Source organism: Punica granatum, chromosome 4 (genome assembly GCF_007655135.1).
Source record: "Punica granatum isolate Tunisia-2019 chromosome 4, ASM765513v2, whole genome shotgun sequence".
NCBI lineage: Eukaryota > Viridiplantae > Streptophyta > Magnoliopsida > Myrtales > Lythraceae > Punica > Punica granatum.
Window position 1 is genome coordinate 18,156,889 of NC_045130.1, and position 17,099 is coordinate 18,173,987.

Here is a 17,099-nt window from a genome sequence, read left to right on the forward strand (position 1 = left end):
ATATCAAATACAAAAGACATTCAATTATCAGTGACTAGAGAACGAGTTAAAACTATTATACAGAGGCAGCGATTTCACCCTTTTTTTCCCTAACCGGTTGTGTTTGGACTGCCCAACTAATTCATGAGGTCCTAGGAACTCCTGCGATGTCGAAACGGGAAAACTGGGTGAAAGAGAGATTCATGAGTTTAGTATAATGAAATATACATTCTAAATATATAATAAAAGGACATGGGTAATCTCGCATGAATATCGAATCGGAAACCTCTTGCTCACCATACGAAAACGTATACCATTACGCTAAGTCCTCACGTTATTTATTTAAATAGTATTTTTGGGCTTGTGCCATGGGCTACCATGAAAAATTACTGATGCCAACAATGCGCTAACACTCTATTAATTCATCAATCGGGGGAAACGATATCATGACTTAACTATCTCAGTCGATGGATACCACGACCATTGAGCTCAAGCACGCCTTTCGATAATTACGCGGCACCTGGAGCAAATGTCCAACCATGTCACTCCGTCCTCAGGTAGTAGCAACATTGAGTCCTAAAATATCTTCTTATCAAAGACTAATACGAGGCCGATGAGTCGCGATCGTATGCAACGACTTCGTGGTTATGCTTGGGAAACTAATACACCAACCACCAACAGTTATTATAATGTCATCGAATAACGTTATGAGGCTTCCACAAAATTTTTTGATCCGTCATTTTTTTTTTTTACAGAAATTCGATTATATTCATGTTTTCTTTCTGAAATTAAATTAAAAAAAAAACCAAGCAAAGCTCATATACGAGCTCAAGGCCCAGCCCATATTCTCCTTCTTGTCTCCACTCTCCGGTTTGCACTGCTCCCGCTCGGTGGCTGCTGCTTTCCGTTGCCGTCATTCGTTGGTGCTGCAGAGCCACGGGGAGGCCGGCGGAACTCGTCCCGCCCCTGCAGCCACCACGTCATTGGGAGAAAGTGGGAGACGATCTCAATTTGCTTCAGATGTCTGCTTACACGCGCCGGCTGGGCTCCCATTGCCACTCTCCCTCCCTCGCATCCCTCCATCTGAACCCTGCTAAAACCCCATTTCTCTCTGCCCTTCCCAGAACCCTCATTTCTCAACCCAAACGCCCCCTCCTGCAGTGTTTGTTTTGCAGCTCCAGCTCCTCCGGTAATAACTCTCCGGGCTCCTTCGATTACCTCTCCCAGTTTTCCCCTCATTCAAGCGATGCCCATCTCAGCAGTTGGAGCTGTGTTAATCCCCATGAGCGGCGGAGAATCACAGTCGGCTTATCTAAGATCATTAAGTGCCACAAAGGTCATACCTTGAAGGGATTCTCCGGCAGCTTTTGCCCCATTCTCCTGGTAGAGATAATGAAAATGTTCGACTGCAGAGAAACCGCATTTGCCTTCTTTAAATCCACTTTCCGGGACCATTCCGAGGATGCCCTTCACTCCTGTTGCTTGGCCACGCATGGCTTAGCGGCCGATGGCCTCCGCTTCCTCGCGCAAGATGTCGTTTTTTGGGTTATCAGTAGAATCGGTTCGTCTAGGAGTAAGGATTTTGTAGAATTCATGTGGGAGAAGCACTGCTTGTTCGAATCAGATTTCTCGGTTCTTGATACACTCATGAGGGCATTTCTGAAGGCTGGCATGGTTTCTGAGGCCCTAGATATTGTGGGTCGAATGAGGGAGGTAAGTGTTAGGCCGAGTGCATCGGCCATGACAGTCCTTTTCAAGATGTTGCTGAGGGTTGGTAATGTTGGCAGTGTCTGGAAGTTGCTTAGGGACATGATTCATATGGGGCCTCCCCCATCAAATTACGGCTTTAATGCGCTGATGTTCGGGTTTTGTAGAAAAGGGCAAATTGAAGTTGGAGAGAGCCTGCTCCATGTGATGGTAAAGTTCAGGTGCGAACCTGATGTTTGTACATATAACATTTTGATCAATGCATATTGTATGGCGGGGAAGACTGTAAAAGGACTTGAACTGATGCATATGATGATTGACACAGGGTATGAGCCCGACTGTGTTACCTTCAATACAGTTATTAATGCCTTTTGTAAGGAGGGAAATGTAGTGAGAGCTAGAATTATGTTTGATGGAATTGTGGAGATGGGTCTCTCTCCGAATACTTTCATGTATAACACTCTCATGGATGGTTATGTTAAGGCGAGGGACATACATCAGGCTGACATGCTTTACATAGATATGAAAAGCAAGGGCGTGCCTCCTGATTGTGTCACTTTTAATATCTTGGTTTCGGGTCATTACAAATATGGAAGAGAAGAAGATGCAGATAGGCTGTTGAAGGAACTATCTGTGTCTGGGTTGGTTCAAGGTTGTTCCCTGCATGATATTTCAGTAGCTGGGTTATGCTGGGCTGGTCGATTGGAGGAGGCCACGAAATTCCTAAAAGATATGCTTGAGAAAGGAATAGGTATGAGCTTGTTTGCATTTAACTCAATCATTGCTGGTTATAGCAAGGCAGGATTGGATATTAAGGCTTTCGAAATTTATGAGGTTATGGTGCAGTTCGGCTTGTCTCCTTCATCATCCACTTCTAGTACGATGCTTATGGGTCTATGTAAGCAGGGGAGGCTGCAGGAAGCTAGAAGTCTCTTAAATGAAATGATGGACAAGGGTTTTCCAATCAATAAAGGGACTTTTACTGTGCTGTTGGATGGCTATCTTAAGGTGGGAGATCTAGAAGAAGCTCAAATTTTGTGGGATGAGATGAAATCCAGGGGTTTATTTCCAGATGCTGTTTCTTTTTCGGCTTTTATAGATGGACTCTCCAAAGCAGGGTTGATGGAGGAGGCATGTGAAGTGTTCATGGAAATGTTGGGCAAAGGGCTAATCCCTAACAATTATGTGTATAACTCTCTAATAGGTGGATTATGCCACTGTGGCAGGCCAAATGAAGCAATGAAGCTGGAGAAAGAGATGAGACGTAGAGGTCTTCTTCCCGACACCTTTACCTTAAATATAATTATAAATGGTTTTTGCAAACTGGGAAAATTGAAGTCTGCTACCGATGCATTTTTGGAGATGCACCAGATTGGGCTAATCCCGGACATAGTTACTTACAATACTTTAATCAACGGGTATTGTAAAGCATTTGACATGGCCGGTGCTGATAAATTCATGAACAGAATGTATGCCAGTGGGTGGCCTCCAGATATTACCACATATAACATTCGAATCCATGGCTTTTGCTCTACTAGGAATATGAGTGGAGCAGCAAAGATGCTCGATGAGCTGGTTTCATTGGGCATCGTTCCAAACACAGTGACATACAACATTATGATGAACGGTGCCTGCCAGGACATTCTGGATCGTGCCTTTATTCTGGCTGGGAAACTAATTAAGATGGCTTTCATGCCAAATGTGGTCACGGTAAATTTACTTTTATCTCACTTCTGGAAGCAAGGGATGCCTGAGAGAACCTTGAAGTGGGCGCAGAAGTTGAGAGAAATTTCCTTTTGCTTTGATGACATTTCCTACAAAATTATGGAGAGGGCAAGCAATGATATATGGCAAGATGATCGCCCTTCTTGGAGAACATCTGAAAAGTGCCTCTTTTTGGACTTCGTAATGTACATTACTTATGATTCCTTGCGCAGAAGTCAACCTCAATGTGATAAGAGTCATGCTCCTCTTAAACTTCTTGGGAGTAATTATGTTAATTCATGATATAATTTGATTGCAACAACATGGGATTGCATAGACCATACTTGCTTGTGATCAGGAACATGTAAGTGCACAAATTGGCTGCTTGGTGTTGAGATTTTGTATGCTTAGAGCAATTTCTTATCTGAGTCTGTGCAGGTTCATTGTGCAGGTTAATGATATTATGATCGCAGGTGATAAGGCACTCGGTTTTTGTTCTTCTGATAACCTGCACAACGAACCTACTCTCAAGGTATATTGATCGTAAGAGTTATTGAAAGTTTTTTGAGACATACATATGCATGCTTAATGACTATTTAGTGAAGGCAAAGGGCAATTAGATGCAAGGATTAGGCAATGGCGGTTGATTAGGAGAGGATGAAGATGGATTAAGCAAATGGTTTGATTTGAAGAAGATAAAAAGGCATTAATGGAAAGATATTGATAGTTGAGTGCACGATTTGAAGACTTAGGATATTTTTGACAAAGATAGACTTGTCAAGTGGCAAGAGGCGGCCATGAAGAGAGGGGCGGCTGGCCTTGGCTGGTCGTGGGTCCCATGGGCCTCGGCGGGTGAGTCTGGAAAGATCGGGTCTCGATTGGTTGCGCGTTCGAGGCTCGTAGCTCAAATGATTGTCGAATTGGCAATGTGCGCGCGAAGACGATTCAAATGAGCCCCACATTGCCCAATTCTACATAAAAAAGGTTCAGGTGGTCCCCGGGGTCGGAAGCCAATTTTTTGCTCGTTTCAAGCGATCAGAGCAAAGTTAGCCGTTTCTGAATGCGCATTCCGTCTCTGTGTTCCGTGTTGGTCGTTTTGACATATATTGTCGTTCAGACCGAACAGTTGCCCAATAAGATGGTATTGCAAATGTGGAATCAGAGACGTCCTAGGAGTCTGCAAATAAATGTCTCTGACTGCTTCTTGAATATCTCGAGGAAGCCGGAGATCGCTGCTATCTCCGTTTGTTGAAAATCGATCTTGAAGAACGGCCGAGGGGCATCTAAGACCTTTAAAGCACTATTTTGGAGGCCTAGATGATTTGTGCAATTCAGTTGAGAATTCCACATTGAGCCTTGCAATTGCTAGTACCATATTAGCCAGCCGCCTAGCGTCAAGTTTTCGCCCAAAAGGACCTCCGGTTATGGATTTGTATTGAAAACGGCGTTTTCTACTACTTGGAGGTCACTTGTGAAACTAAAAGTAGTTGTACGGTCTGATTTGGCAAATTGCATCTGACCGCTACAGTTTTCGGGCAATGCAGGGCTAACTTTAGTTACCGACGTTTTGCCAGGCGAGTCTCCGGTTATGTGTTTTTGCTAAAAGATTGGCTTGTTCTATTATTCGGGAGTCATTCTGGAAGCTTGAATGACTTCCTAGAAACAATTTGAAATAAGGCTCATGATTTGTAGAACCGCAGAGTTTAATTGAGCCTAACATCGGGCATTAGCTTTTGTCTGATGAACCAACGTTTTTGAACTTTGTCTGTATTTGTTATATTGCTATGTACATAGCAGTTGATTTGCGAAATGCATTCAGAAACACTTTTCATATGTTTGGCGTCGCGAGGAATTTTTAGAACCCAATATTGACTATCTTCTGATGGCCCGTTGAACTGGCAAAAAGTAGCACTATTGACGTTATATTCTGTTGATGTCGAATTGGGGGCTATTTGGGCCCTCTGGTTGCTCCGTCAGATTGTTGAACGTCCAGAGAAGTTCTTCTGCTATGTCCCTGAGCCATCTGCCTATCCCTATTAACCTTAGGATGAATAGTGAGCTGCTGAAAGGGAGCTCCATGCTCTGACTCACGTACATATGCATATTCATGCAATCTTCAATTCCCCTCTTGTGCCATGGAATCTTGTACATATGGCCATCTTCTTCTGTCTTATGCTTTTTCCATATGCTTTGCTTATGTAATCTTCACTTCTTTAGCAACTCATGTGTGGAAGGAATTAAATGTGAAATTCCCCAAGATTGAGAGATCTTGCCAATCTTGGATTCGCGCCCATGTGTATCACCTCTTGCTAGGAAACAAATGACAATTTCCATCATTGCTTCACCAACCCCTTTCACGATTGTCCAGGTCGGGTTGTGCCGTGGGCTTTGATCCTAGTAGGTCTCGTGGGTTTCAATTGGTCCAACTCACGTTCAAGCCCATAGTTACCGTGAAATGCAGAAAATAGGTGTAAACGAAATGCTGAATAATGGTTTTCTTCCTTTATCTTTTTGGTAATAAAGGATGATAACTCAATCATTAAGTAGCAATGGTCTTTTACAGATCAAGGGACCAGGACCCCTGTAGCATCCTTATATAAAGAAATAGCTAAAAAAAGAAGGAACATGGAGATAGATGATGAATGGAGAAATTTTCTTCCTTTATATAGTATAGAAGTATAGATAAATGATTATTGTAACTTTTTTTGCTCAGCGATCAATGAATGTCCATTGGTAACAAAAATGGGTACATGGTAAAAGTTCAAGAGACAGATTACAGGGACAAAAAAATACAGCAGATCCACCGGGATCACTGCAAAGGAAAATATAATGTGACAGAAGCACATCCAATGAGCACACATACAGTAGCAGAAATCCTTCTTGTTGTTGTATGTATGTTCCGGATCTCTTACAACTAAACTCTATATGGACAAAGTTAATACCAGGAAGAGAAGCCAAATGCAATCCATATAGAGGCTGCCACTGTGTGGAAACAAATGAGGAGAGCCAATAGGGGTCTTAAACCGGTAGCCGGAGTAGGAACCCTTCATAGATCAAAACCACTAGACCTAATTAATCAACTAAGCCCTAATCACTAGATTCGACCTCTCTGTCATGGGGCAGACCATGCAGATCTTCTAAGAATACATCAGGAAGCTCACACACCACTGGAATATCTTGAATTGTTGGCTCCACTTGATCCACATCTCTGATAGAGGCTGAGAATCCTTGATAACCTTTACGAAGCATTCGGGTTGCTTTCAGACCTGAGATCATTACCGGTGAAGCACTTATGCTGTTACGAGCACAAGTGAACTTTGTCTGTCTAGGAATCTGGAACTCCACAGTTTCTTTTGAGAGTTGGCAGAGGCGTAATAGGTAGCTAACCGGTCCATGTCGAGGATCACATCAAAATCTCCCATCTCCAGCTCCACTAAATCTGCATGCAAGTCTCTTCTATCCACCTCGACTTGGCAATCTTACCAACACACGGTCCACAATGATATCCTTTAGGAATGGGGTGTTGATGCACAACTCCACATTTAAAGGTTCAAAGGGAATACTATCTTTAGCAACAAAATTTTTGGATACGAAAGAATGAGTAACCCCAGGATCAAAAAACACATAAGCAGAGGCTCTACTACTAAGAGCTGACCTGTCACAACTGCATTAGATGCTTGAGCATCCTGACGAGTCATCGCATACACTCTACCTGAAGTTCAGGGCAGCTGGTTAGAAGTCTCACCTACTTACAAGTTTGAATAATCGATTCGAACATGTCAATCATGTCTGGGCAGGAGCGTGCTGCTCTACAACATTTGCCAGCTTCATCATCCATGTTCTTGAGTAGCTACAAGCAACTCGAGCATCGATCACATGCTTAGCCATAATGATAGCGTCTCGACATTCCTATAGAATCAACAACTGGTCCTGCCACAGCACAAAGGAACAAGTCCAGGGCAGCAACACTGGGACGCGTCCAAGGATAGCCCACTGCCTCCGTCCAAGAACATAAACACTCGACGCTGCATCCATCATCAAGCCATGTTGTCGTGACACCCACCGACTGCCATCCCCATTACCCTGCCCATCATTGCATGCACGGATTCACGATCATGATCCAGCAATCCATAGCCCTCGCTCACATTCACAATTCCTGTGCACTGCTCATGCTCGAGGCTTGCACAAGTAGCCACGATGGCCATGTCTCACTTTTGCTTGGTCTGGGTTTGACTCTTACCAATAATATGGCTTCAAGTAGCTCACATGAAATGTAGGATGAACCTAAACTTAACCTTAAATAAAAAATATTATCAGTTGGCATCTGCAATGCCATCGAAAACTGGAAGAGAGATACTCGGGAAGTTCACCCGCTAATTGTGTTTTTTTTCTTGATATTTTGCAATGGGTTCTATTTTCTCCTCATCTTCATGTTATGCTATCAACCTCCTCTACACCAAGTCAAGGCCACGTGCTTTTTTCATTTCATTTCCTTTCCGAGCTTAAGGTTTTTTGAAATTTGGCCCTTCATTCCCTTTTCTTTGCAATTCAGTCCTAGTTTCTTTCCTCGTTACAAAATTAGTCCTTAAACTTATAAATATTCATAAATTCTGAATATGGGCCATCACAGATCAGGAGGCGGTGTGGTTGGTCAAGAGGCGGGCTGACCTGGTTAAGAGGCAGCATGGCCTCTGGCGCCGTTATCGCCGGCAACCGAGGAGTTATAGGTCACCTCTACTTGCCGCCACGGGTCGGAGAGGGAGAAGGCGCGACCACCGAAGGGGAGCAGTAGACTGCCCCCACAAGCATAACACTGGAAATGGGGATGACGTAGAGGAGGGCCGCTGCAACCTACCAAACACTCTTCAACATCCTCTCTGCCTTAGATCTAGAGCACGAGACCACCATCAGCTCACTAACAACTACTAGTGGGCGGCAATGAGGTGGAGGCAACTGTTGTGACCGAGATTGAGGAGCCCGCCGTGGGCGCCGTCATTGAAGGGCCCTCTGGGAGTGTCTTTGCAAGTCAAAAGGTGACACCTGTGAGACCCATGACAGGAGCGTCCGTGAACCGCGTCGTAGCAAAGGCAGAGAACCCGTTGTTGCTGGAGCACTGCGACCAATTCGAAGGAGCACGCTTGGACACCGCGACCTACGTGAAGGAGCACCTTGACTCGGGGCCTATTCAGTGGACCACCAGCACATAAGAGCTCCCACCGTGACCCACAGTTAAGGCGCCGAACGGCTACCCTTACCTAAGTCGCACCCTCATATGTCCAAGGAGTATGAAGAGTAAGGAAGAAAGGGGAAAGAGAGAGGATCCACCGGGAATGAAGACCATCGGGAGATAAAGGAAGGCCCCATCTTCCTGATCTTGGTATCGGTGCTGCCGGACGAGCCCAGTCGAAGCCGGATGCGCCGGTGAAATGGGCGGAGACCAGGGCTCCTGTTTTTGGTTACAATGAGAGAAGGAGAAAGAAGACCTTTGTTCATGGGATGATTATTTTAACTTATAGTATAGTTGACTTACGAGAGGAATAAATATGCTTCAATTAACGCAATAGAAGGAGGAAAACTAAATGCTAGTTTTAACTAAAGTACATCATCTTTATAAAAATGAATTGAACACGTTCAATTTGGATTCATATTCGTATTTGATACACAAGTTTGACAACTATATTTAAATATTAAATGAATTAATAATAGAATCTATAAAAAGGGAATTAATAATAAAGACGAACCGTACTCGTGTTATGCACGGTCTATCCTAATTTTTTCTTTAACTTTTCAAATATCAAAAGAATTTAATTAACTTATACAATTTTTAAATATATCTACGCAAGTTATTTGTAGTACTAATTAATAAAATTAATTTAAAATTAAAATTAATGTGAATAAAAATTGTGAGATTGAGTTTAATTAAAAATTAATTGAGTAGGAGCTTAAGAACGTTAATGGGAGAGAGAAAGGGAGAGATAATTGTGGAGAAAATCAAGGTGTGTTTAGTTGGTTAGAATCGTGATTCCATCACCGAAAAAATCCGTACGGAATTCTTTACTCTAGTGGGCACCTCGAATCGGAGTTCTAATTCTAGATGGGCCACTTGTGCTCCTATTTACAATAATTTTTCGCACTTCGCGGTAAATGGGGATTAGGCTGTAAGGCCCATGAGATCAACTCTTGCAAGGAGAATAGCCTACTACTGAAGCCCATCAAGTAACCCAACCCAAATTCATGGCAACATCCAATCACAGACAGCCGTGTATTGGTTGGCGGCTGATGGATGGAAATCGTGGGATTATTTTCAAGCGTAGGTGTATGGACCCGAATGTGCACTCTCGTCGGGGCCCGTATGCGCGCTTTTGGATCGCGCGACTTGGAAGTGTCCATCTTCCGTGGGGACACGTGACGGACACGCGTGAGAAGGAATCGCCACTTATCATTTTACGACCCGAACGTCGAGAGCGGATAAGTTACCCGGGTCTAGGGGTATGGAACACCTAGTTGTCGTTAAGGCATTGATCTGTGCGGAACCGGAAAGTCCGAGTTGGGGGGTTCATGTTACGTGCGGGACTATATCCCGCACGCCCTTTCGATACTCTGCTTTGCTAGACTTGCATGTTTTATTATTTACCGCGTGGATTAAGTTGCGCTCGGCTCGCACGTTTTGACACCGAAAATTCGGTGAATTAAACGATGTCGATGGAGAAGCCGAGAGAGAAGTAAACTTGTGTGTCGGGGAATTGATTCACAATCTTGCATGACAGTTCATCAAACCATGGAGGTTGAATCCCTGCGTGAACCGAAACCACGAGATCTTGGATTTACTTGTGTCTGGGCAAGCATTAGACCGATTCGGTTAATTCGACTCTCGGACCGTTCGCTCATCAATTGGAATTCTTACAGAATAAATGTACAAAATAAAATCCTTACAATGCTCTCAAAAACAATAAATAAAAATTACAAATGGTCGAATTCCAATCGAATTGCATTCAGTTATTATTCCGTTCCAACTCACCGTGAGTTTAGAAAAAAATCGAAGAAATGAAACTCTATGCACGCTCTCACTGAATAGGGCGTTGGACCCTGTTGTACGATAATTAGGGCGTTGAACCCAAATATTATTCGGCCTGGGGATCAGGCTCGACCCGCATGGTAAACAGGTGCAGAAAGGTAACACGCAACATGTTAATAACAGACAAAATGTTTGTTATTGTCAAGTATACGTGTTTTAACAAATTGTTAATCTGGGGTATTTTGGCATGCAAATCCTACTCTAGACAAACAAACGTGTGCTAATGTTTTAGCATTCGGCTTTGGTTGGAAAACCTGACATATCGGGTGTCCGTAATCAGGTTTCGTGAGTGTGGATTGCTTTTACAGTGATTCGGTGTTATGACACTGAAGTTATACTAAATTAATCCAAATTTGTATTTTGACTCTAGATTTGGAACCTAGAGTTCCACCTAACCATTTTCTAGTGTTTGGTTAGGTCGTGTGAAATGATTAGTCAGGTAATTAGATTTTGATACAAAATACCCGACTGGCACCTTAAACTATGCTAGAATGACAGAAACTCATCAGTGGGAATAAGAAAGGCTGTGCAAATGAACCTGCGCCTGAATAGGTAGCCCGTTCCTATTCCAATACCATCGTGTTTCCATCAAATTAACCCCTGGGGTATCGCCAAATCACAAAATGATGTTCTTACCATTGACTTGAAAATGTATTTTTAGAAAAGGGAAACAACGCAATACGGGCCACCTCGGCTTGTAACCGGTGTTGACCTATTCCTTGAATCTTACAGGGTTATGCGAGAATTCCGTAAAAGCCAAAGATTTGGTCGATCTATCCGAAAGTGGTCTAAAAAGAACTTCTGTATTCCGACCTGAATTACTTGATGTCAGGTGAAACTCGAGTCAAAACACACAAGTTTCTCCTAGATGTCCATGTTACTTCGTATTGCATGTCTTGGGTTTGGAAGTATGCGTATTTTGAAAATGGCATTAACACCATTTTGTAATTCGTCGACGCGAATTACAGATTAATGTCCAATTCGTGCAAAGTGGTTTAAAGTTGAATAAATTAACCGTGTGAGCGTTCCGATTAACCCATTCATGAAATTAATGCTTAAGGTTATTACCGAATGCATTAATTATGAAAATGATTTGTGACTCGGAGACCAAGACGGTTCCATAAGGATCGAGAATAATTTGGTCCAATCACCAAAACTACCCTCGTAATCGAATGGATCCGAATGAGTCATTGATACCCGAATCCATGCATGTTTTGTTTTAAAAGACATCTTTTTATGCGAGATTGTGATGATAATGTAAATTGCAATTACACGAAATCCAAGAACATACTTAAAACGGGAAGAGGAAGCCTCTTGGAACCGAATAAGCCCATGAAGCTCTCGGCCACTACTCATTGGAGAGAGCCGAGAGGTCCCATGGCCCGGATAGGGTTCCACGAGGTTTCTCCGTCTCATTTCGAATCATTTCTCACATGCTCAAACAATAAACATGATAAATGACACGATTTTAACAAAAGTCGGTATTGCCATGATTTTAATAACACATTTAATCATGCAAACATGTACAAACATGTTATTTAAGGAATCGATAAAACAATACCGACTTCATGTATGAGGGAAAACACGAGGAAACTCGAGAATCGAACTTGGATCGGGTCAAAAAGATCGTTCCTTGCCCGAAAAGAATAAGAGAGCATTCGGTCATCTCCCTTGGAGGGAAACTCGTGAGATCTCATGCCTTTCCCGGGTCGGGATGTTCTTCTCGACTACGATTCAAGTGTTTCCCAAATGCTAGCATGTAAATCGAGGACAAACATGCATGATATAACATAAAATTGCATAAAAATGTAAACTTGGAAGCAAAGCATGCTTAAAACACCATATTACTCTATAAACATGCAAGAAATGTAAAGAGCCCTAGCTCCTCTAGGTCGAGAATGTTTTACCTAGCCTCGAGATGCGAGGAAAGAGTCGGGGAAGGGTTTGAGAGTCGGGTGACTCGGTGAAATCCTCGGAAGGACGTTCGGGTGTAAGGGCATGCACGTTCGGGCGAGTTGGGAGTACGACTGGATGTGCATGAGCGTGCGGACGCGTAGGCGGGTGCGCGGGTGTCACTATTCACCCAAGAGCACGGTCTTTACCCGAAATCACCTAATAGACCTGAAACAATAACTTAAAGACTTCAAATAGAAAAACCAAGTTCACCAATGAACTCTATGGATCCGAAATGAGTGGGATATGGAGTTTGAGAAACTTCAAACTTAAGTCGGGATGATGAACACCGGCTTTCGACTTAAGAACTAAGGGCTTTCTTTTGGGATTTGTTTTGGTTTTTCCTTTGGTTTTTGAATGTTGAAGCTTGCTGCTGCTAACTAGGAGTTGAGAGCATTTCATAGAGGGAGAAAGCTAGTGAGAAGTGTGCAACAAGAGAAGTGATTAGCTAATCACTTTAGAGCAATTTATAGGCAAACTTAATGAGCAATTAAGGGAAGCAAAGCGCAATTAGCCTCTTGGATTAGGCTTGGGCGGTTAGCTTAGGAAAATATCAAGCCTTATCCTCTTTCATTGCAATAATGAAAAAGAGACAAGAGCATTGATGAGCATAGATGAAGAGTTGAGTGTTATCTTCAAACACTTAGATATTTTAAAGTGGAAGACAAATGCAAGTTGCCTTGCAGGAATAAGCCAAGGGAGAAGGGCGATTTGGGCAATGTCACGGCTGGTCATGGACGACCGTGGGCCCCACGGTTCCGAGGAAAAGCTAGGAGAAAGCTCGGGTCTCAATTGGTCGCATATTCGAAACTTGTGGTTTGAATTAAACGTCGAATTGTCGATATACGCGAGAAAATGGATTTAATGAGCCCAAGATTGACACTTTTTGTGGAAAAATGCCCCAGGTCCATATGTGGCTCGGAAGCCGTTTTTGCTCGTTCCAGGTGATCAGAGCGAAGTTAACCGCTTCTGACATCATATCTTGTATTTGCATCTCACGTCGGTCATTTTGACATGAATTGTCAGACAATGTGAACAACTGACCCTTAAGCCGATAATGCAAATGTGGAGCCGGAGACATCCTAGGAGGCCGAAATTGGATTTCTCAAATTACTTTCTGAGTTGCTTGGGTGCTCCGGAGATTACTGTAATCTCTGTTTGTCAAGATCAGACATCTAAGGACTTGAAAACTACATCTGAGACCTCTAAAGTATTACTCGGGAGGTCTAAATGAGTTGTGTGATTAATTTTGACAATTCCACGTTGAGCCTCGGAAAGGTTAGCACTGTGTAGGGTAGGCATCTGGCGTTAAGTTTCCGTAAAAAGGACCTCCGGATATGCATTTCCACTGAAAATGACCATTTCTGCTCCTTGGAGGTTACTCGGGAAACTGAGAAGGGTTCTGCTGTCCGTTTTGCCCAATTGTGGATGTTCGCTAGAGTTTTCTGGGCAATGCAGTTCAAACTTTGTTAGCAGTAATTCCGTCAGACCAGTCTCCGGTTATGCATATTCGAAGAGGGGTATTCCCGTTTTGTTACTCGAAAGTCATTTGAAGTATCTGTGTGGCTTCCAAGAGACAATCTGAAGTATTGCTCCTGCTCTGTATGCTTGTGGGACATAGCCGCATCTGATATTTGGAATTAACTTTTCTCTGAGAAACCGGCATTTTTGGACTTCCACTGAAAAGTTGTCTGTATACATAAAGTTATTCTGTATAAAGCAGATGATTTGTAAAATGCATTTGAAGACACTTTACATCTGTTTGGCACTGATGTGGATTTTTGAAGTCCAATATTGGCTATCTTTCGATGATCAAGTGAACTATCGGAAATTAGGACTATCCATGTGATATACTGAAAATGCCAATTTTGGACGTTGTTAAACTCTCTAGCCACTTTGTTGCCTTTTGGTGACTCCTGGAGTCCTTCTATTGCATGCGTATGTCATCTACTTGATTCCACTGACTTGAGAATGAATAGTGATTTCTTGCTCTGTTGAGCCGTTTTCTGTGTTCCTGCTCAAGTTGTGATTTGGATCATTACTAATAATGTTGTTTGAGTTGGTGAACCAAAATGGGGTGTTGACAGTAGACGAGAACGAACGTGGACGAATTCTCGGGCACGTACGAAGATTGAGTGAGCATCAAGGAATTTCCATTCAAATTCGATCTCAAAATAGAACATGAATATTCCAAGGAGCCCAAGATGGTAGAGAAATCCCATGCAAGAAGGCGTCCATATGTTAATTGCAACATGTATTTCTCATCTTGGGAAATATGTTAATTGCTCCTTCCACACTTCAAAGCAATGGATTAGATGGAAGACTGGGACGTGCTGCTATTCCCAATTATCTTTGATTTTTTTTTCTTTTCGTTGATTTTGACAATTAGAAATAAGTGGAAGATATAGCTAGTTGCTTAGTTTATTCGATTATTTCCCGATTTCATTGTCTTGGGCGGCACTCATGTGCTAGCATATTTAAGTCGAGTCTGTCTATTATTATTTTCTCCCATTCGGCACATTAATCAAACACTCACTTATTTTTTTCTATCTATATTTATCTTGCACTCACGCCTTCAATATCTACTTTTTCTACGCCCTTTACCTTATCATGCAATAGCCTTCCAAGGCAATCTCGTCAATATGTTGACATATCCTTCTACCTGACTTGGTTTATAATCAAGGAGATCATCCATGAGCTAAGGTTCCAGCCAAAGCTTACCCTTTTCGGCTCCTAGTAGCCGAACCTAGTGCTTCATTCTACTTCCGACTATCTCAGCCATGAAGCTATCCAAATCTCCTACGAGCCACTAAGGCCCTGAGGTACACTAAAGACCTACTTTTAGTCTTCTCTCTTGACGTCAACCTATTGTTAGCACTCACTCGTATTTGGGGAGAATCCTAGTAGTCAAATCCTTGGGCCATGTAATCATCTGACCATCATCATCAATCACTCCAATGACATCTCTCATAAACCCAGCTGTCTACTAGACCTACAGACCTTTGGGGCCGTGGTGCTACGTTCTAGCATGATGAGGTTGGCTGGTGGTTTTACCACCTATTTTTGAGACTGCGCTTGAGTATGCCTGGCAACCCTAATCTCGTGAGAGATTCATCTAGCCAGTGTCGAAAGTGGGATTGCACGATTTTATGCAAGGCAGCTCCATACATGGGGATTCCCCATGGACCACCCACCACGCCCATCTCTTTCGTTGCCTTTGCTGTCACTGCCCACGAAGCTGAACCACCAACAGTGGCACCACCATACTCTGACCCTTTTCACGCTGACTAGTCAAGATCTGACCTCGCCATGGTCAAATCAGACTCACTAGTCAAGATATGGGTTCAACGAAAAAGTCTCGATCCACCAAGGGCTCTCGAGCCCTGGGTGGCTTCATAGCAATGGGATTGTCAGAGCCATTGAGGCTCTACAACTGTTCATCTTCAACAAGATGAACATTTGGATATATATAATATTATTTATTTCTCTAAATTTTCTATTTTATATTATCTTAATTTTTTTAAAGCAAGGGTATATATGCCTTTTGAATTATGAAACATATTGCATTCTCCATGTATCCCAATCAATCAAATGTAAAATTTCAATTTCTCAGTTTTCTAATTCCCTCCAATTAAACAAATGAAATTGTATTAGAATTTCAATTTTTTAAATCTTGCCCCCGCTCATTCTATTCAATATTGATTCTATTTCATCGAACCAAACGTAACGTGAGAGATTAGGGAATGACAGTTACTTGATAGTTAAAGAGTATATAAATTTACTAATCTATCGATACTTTAGTGGTTAGTTAATTACGTTATTTTGATATGGGCAAATCATCAAGAGATTGTTACACTAACTTCCACTATTCTCTAATTTGTAATATAGATAGATAATACTAATATCATATTTTGACATGATAAATGGGTATATACATTATATAAATAAGGGTGTTTAACATGGATTGCATATAGGCGTGTTGGTTAAAATTCCATATTTAGCACGTGTTTTAAGAAAATACACGAAAATACATTGTTTAAATTTCATCTCAAATCTAGCATGTTCGTTAATAGCTGTCCAAAAACTAGTTTCAATGCTGATGTGGTGATCTAGTAGGCCCCCAATACTTGCTAGATTTCGGAAATTCTACAAACCACGTGTTTTTCTATGGTAATTATCCAAAATTATATTCATCAGAAATATGAGATAAAAAACAAGAATATAAGCATGAATATTGACCTACTAATGGATCAGTTCACAAAATACTTCATATCCTTGCAATAGAATAAACAAAAAGAAAAAAAAAAGAGTTTAAGGGGTCGTCTATTAGAGTATGGACATTCTTGTGGACTATTGAAGATGTAGACCATATGAAGAAGTACCATGAAGGTACCAAAGAATATGCTTGCAGTCTGTAGATGAGTACTACATGGAGCATGCGTGATATGACTAACAAGATTCACTGCATATCATATGTTGGGTTTGGTGATAATGATGTATTGAAGTGCACCCACCATATTCCAAAATTGAGTAGGATTTGATCATGAATTACCATCCATCAATCAATGAGTAGTCTGGGATGGTGTATTAGTGTCTTAACGACATATGCCTTGTCAAGACTGAAATAGAGAAGGACATCGAGTATATACTTCCATTGTGAAAGAACAAGAGTGGTAGATAA

At 42.1% G+C, this 17,099-nt stretch overlaps 1 protein-coding gene across 2 annotated transcripts; it reads left to right on the forward strand.

The window, feature by feature from the left end:
- The first annotated feature begins 726 nt into the window (after positions 1 to 726).
- Positions 727 to 5,221, forward strand: LOC116205648 (pentatricopeptide repeat-containing protein At1g63330-like). Of its 2 annotated transcripts, none has more exons than XM_031538280.1 (2): positions 727 to 3,754; positions 3,829 to 5,221. In XM_031538280.1, the coding sequence occupies exon 1, from the start codon at positions 1,000 to 1,002 to the stop codon at positions 3,691 to 3,693; it is 2,694 nt and encodes an 897-aa protein (XP_031394140.1). In that variant the 5' UTR covers positions 727 to 999; the 3' UTR covers positions 3,694 to 3,754; positions 3,829 to 5,221. The 2 variants fall into 2 exon arrangements, with proteins under 2 accessions (XP_031394140.1, XP_031394141.1); XM_031538281.1 differs by having other exon boundaries at positions 3,842 to 5,221.
- The last annotated feature ends 11,878 nt before the right edge of the window (positions 5,222 to 17,099 follow it).

Bases quoted from the DNA above. Each gene is read 5' to 3' on its own strand.
- LOC116205648 (XM_031538280.1), top strand. From the start codon at position 1,000: ATGTCTGCTTACACGCGCCGGCTGGGCTCCCATTGCCACTCTCCCTCC.